This window comes from Oncorhynchus mykiss, chromosome 8 (genome assembly GCF_057628025.1).
Source record: "Oncorhynchus mykiss isolate SJ-2025 chromosome 8, ASM5762802v1, whole genome shotgun sequence".
NCBI lineage: Eukaryota > Metazoa > Chordata > Actinopteri > Salmoniformes > Salmonidae > Oncorhynchus > Oncorhynchus mykiss.
This window is the reverse complement of record NC_143029.1, coordinates 80,940,980-80,944,069: the sequence shown is the minus strand read 5'-3', so window position 1 is coordinate 80,944,069 and position 3,090 is coordinate 80,940,980. Positions and strand designations below refer to the sequence as shown.

Genomic DNA, 3,090 nt, shown 5'->3' with positions numbered 1-3,090 from the left:
CATACTTGAGTTAAAGTATAGATACCTTAATAGAAAGTAACAAGTAAAAGTGGAAGTCACCAAGTTAAAGTCAAACTATTTGGTTCTAAATATACTTTTGTATCAAAAGTAGAAATAACTTCAAATGCCTTATATTAAGCAAAGCAGACCGCACCATGTTCCTTGGTTTCACAGATAGCCAGGGGCACACTCCAAAAACTCAGACACCGTTTATCAAAAATGCATGTGGTTAATAAGTCTGGCAGGCCAGAGGCAGTAGGGTGACCAGGGATGTTCTCTTGATTAGTGTGTGAATGGACCATTGTCCTGTTAAGCATTACTCATGTATAACAAGTAATTCTGCATGTCATGGAAAATGTAGGGAGTAAAAATAACATTATTTTCTTTAGGAATCTAGTGAAGTAAGAGTTTCCCAAAATATAAAATAGTGAAGATTAACTGCTTACATTCTTTAAAAGTATTTCACACCACTGCAAATTAGTATCCAGTCTTGATTTTCTGTAATAATTTAAGAAATCAAGTATTTTTCAGACCAATTAGAGTTTAATAGCAAAATAACTTAACAAGACAGGCAAGTTCAGGTCATCGGCTACCCCCCAGACCAAAAACAAAAACTACAATAACCAGCGCCATCAGAGGAATTATTTATCCAATCACATTTGTCAGGCAACAAGTAAATCCATCACTAATGGATCTAATGCAATCAACCATGACTAGACCTCTACTAATTCCACTGAAATATTAAACATTACCTGTCAGGCATTAATTGTCTACTTTGCTTGTTAAATGTTTGCATTGACTTAATGTAATATCTTTACTTCTGTGTTAAGGCTGCAACTAGCTTCTACCCCAAGCCATAAGACGAACAGTTAATGAAATGGCTACACTATTTACACGGACTCCTGCACACTCCCTATCATATGCTGCTGCGTAGGCAATCAAGATACATTAACTTTTACCCCTATACCTTGTACCTGTATATAGTCATTTTATTGGGTTAACATTTCCTTCAACTCCGCATTGTTGGGAAGGGGCTTATAAGGGGCGGCAGGGTAGCCTAGTGGTTAGAGTGTTGGACTAGTAACCGGAAGGTTGCGAGTTCAAACCCCCGAGCTGACAAGGTACAAATCTGTCGTTCTGCCCCTGAACAGGCAGTTAACCCACTGTTCCCAGGCCGTCATTGAAAATAAGAATTTGTTCTTAACTGACTTGCCTGGTTAAATAAAGGTAAAATAAAAAAAAAAAAAAAAAAAAAAAAAAATAAGCAAGCGCTTCACAGTAAAAGCCACACCTACTGTAGCCATCAAGTGATGGATATTTTGATCTGATCTCCAGGTTAGATAACAGTAGATCTCCCTTAATTTAGTGTGATACATACGTATTAGTTGGTGGATGTCCAGGCCCGTCATACAAAACTAAGAATTTGCAACATGCATGATATTACGAATTCCAACATTAGCTACATGGCTAATGCTGACAAGGTAGCTAACATTAGCTTAACATTTGGGTTAAGGTTGGCTAACATGTTAAGGAGTTGCAAAGTAGCCGTGATAATTTCCAAACATTTGGGATGCTTGACAGTTGAGTTACACGTACCCATCCACCTTCCTTTCGCCTCAAGTAACCTTCATTCTTATGCAACCACTGAGTGTGTGGATTCATGTTTACTATGACACATCTGGTTTATGAGGAAACTGCATTGAGCCACAGGAGGATAAGCCAATGGGCAGCCTAATAATTCTCCACATCCAATGTTAAGTTCCAAAGATGTGAGCATCTAGTCAATACAGAAAATTGGGGCTAAGTCAGTAGGGTTGCTATATTTAGACACAGGTAATCCACTATATACACATCATTCTCCAATCTGAATGGTGATAATGCTACACCTTCCAGAATTAGTCCCAGCAGACATCCTCCCCGAAACAAGATGTTAAAGTAGTAATATTACTCGTGGACAATTACGGGCCCAGGGTAGCTTTACCTTCCCACCGCAAATCTGAGGAGAGTAGACGCACATTACCAGTGATGAGCTAAAACAGGGAAATATGATATAGCTCTGGCTTTAACACCTACCTGAATCACTGTCCAGATCTCCAACCTTCCTCGCAGCACAGCGGAAGTCACAGCAGCCACACATCTGGTCATCCCCACCTGCAGCCTTCCAGCTAAAGATAAATATGAAGGTTAGTTTATATAGCAGCATGTCATAAAGGTACTATACCCACAACCCAGCTTATACATACCCATCAGTGAAAGAGCAGGCCTTGTTCTCAGCATCAATGGGGGAAGACGCTGCAGCTGCTTTCAGATGACATGTTATGTAGAGCTGTTGGGAATCATTCTGTGGTTGGAACCTGAAGGACTCCAGCTGAAATGGGATCTTGTCATCCTGGGATCTGGACAGGAACTGGGAGCTGGAGCCGGTCAACGTGGCATCAACCAGACACCTGAGGAGACCAAGGGTCAACGTTAAGCTTCAGGGGTTACATTTAAGGTAATATAAGAGGAGTCAAACTGACAACTAAACTCACCCATGGTCCTCAATGAAAGAATATCTAGGGACAGTGTGGACATCAGGCGCCAAGGTGGCGACACAGCGGTCCACAAAGACACGGAGGGGAACGTGGTGGTACGGCATGACCGAGGCTTCCATGTTGATGATGTCACCAAGATAGTAATGGTTGGAGGGCCTCTCAAACTGCCAGTCAGCTGGAAAGACGAGTGGCATGTCAGTGTGGGTTTACACAAAGGAAGAGGCTTCCAGTCAGGTTTACCTACCAGTCATTAACCTCAGGGAGAAGTAGAGGAGTTCCTCTGCCACCATGTTGGAAATGTTGGGGATCCAGGTTGGCTTCAGGACATTGCTGCTCACATCGTGATTCCTAGAAACAAACATGGACTATGGCATTACTTAAACCTCAGAATGATATGGGTTGTCAAAGTGAAGAACGCAACAATAGTTACCTCAAGTAGTGGCACTCAATATCAACCATAGCTGCACTGGTCTTCACTATAGAAGTGTTAGCAAGAGGTTTTGCCTCAGACAAGAGTGAAGGTGTAGATCAGCACATCCTCAGTCATCTAGGAACA

General features: G+C 41.7%; 1 protein-coding gene across 1 annotated transcript; it reads right to left on the bottom strand.

Annotated features, from left to right (window-relative positions):
* Nucleotides 1-1,266: 1,266 nt before the first annotated feature.
* On the bottom strand, nucleotides 1,267-2,879 carry LOC110531004 (zona pellucida sperm-binding protein 3-like). The gene is made up of 5 exons (XM_036986372.2): nucleotides 2,779-2,879; nucleotides 2,532-2,709; nucleotides 2,244-2,447; nucleotides 2,074-2,165; nucleotides 1,267-1,996 (listed from the first exon to the last, which is right to left on the bottom strand). The coding sequence occupies exons 1-5, from the start codon at nucleotides 2,822-2,824 to the stop codon at nucleotides 1,959-1,961; spliced, it is 558 nt and encodes a 185-aa protein (XP_036842267.2). The 5' UTR covers nucleotides 2,825-2,879; the 3' UTR covers nucleotides 1,267-1,958.
* Nucleotides 2,880-3,090: the final 211 nt, after the last annotated feature.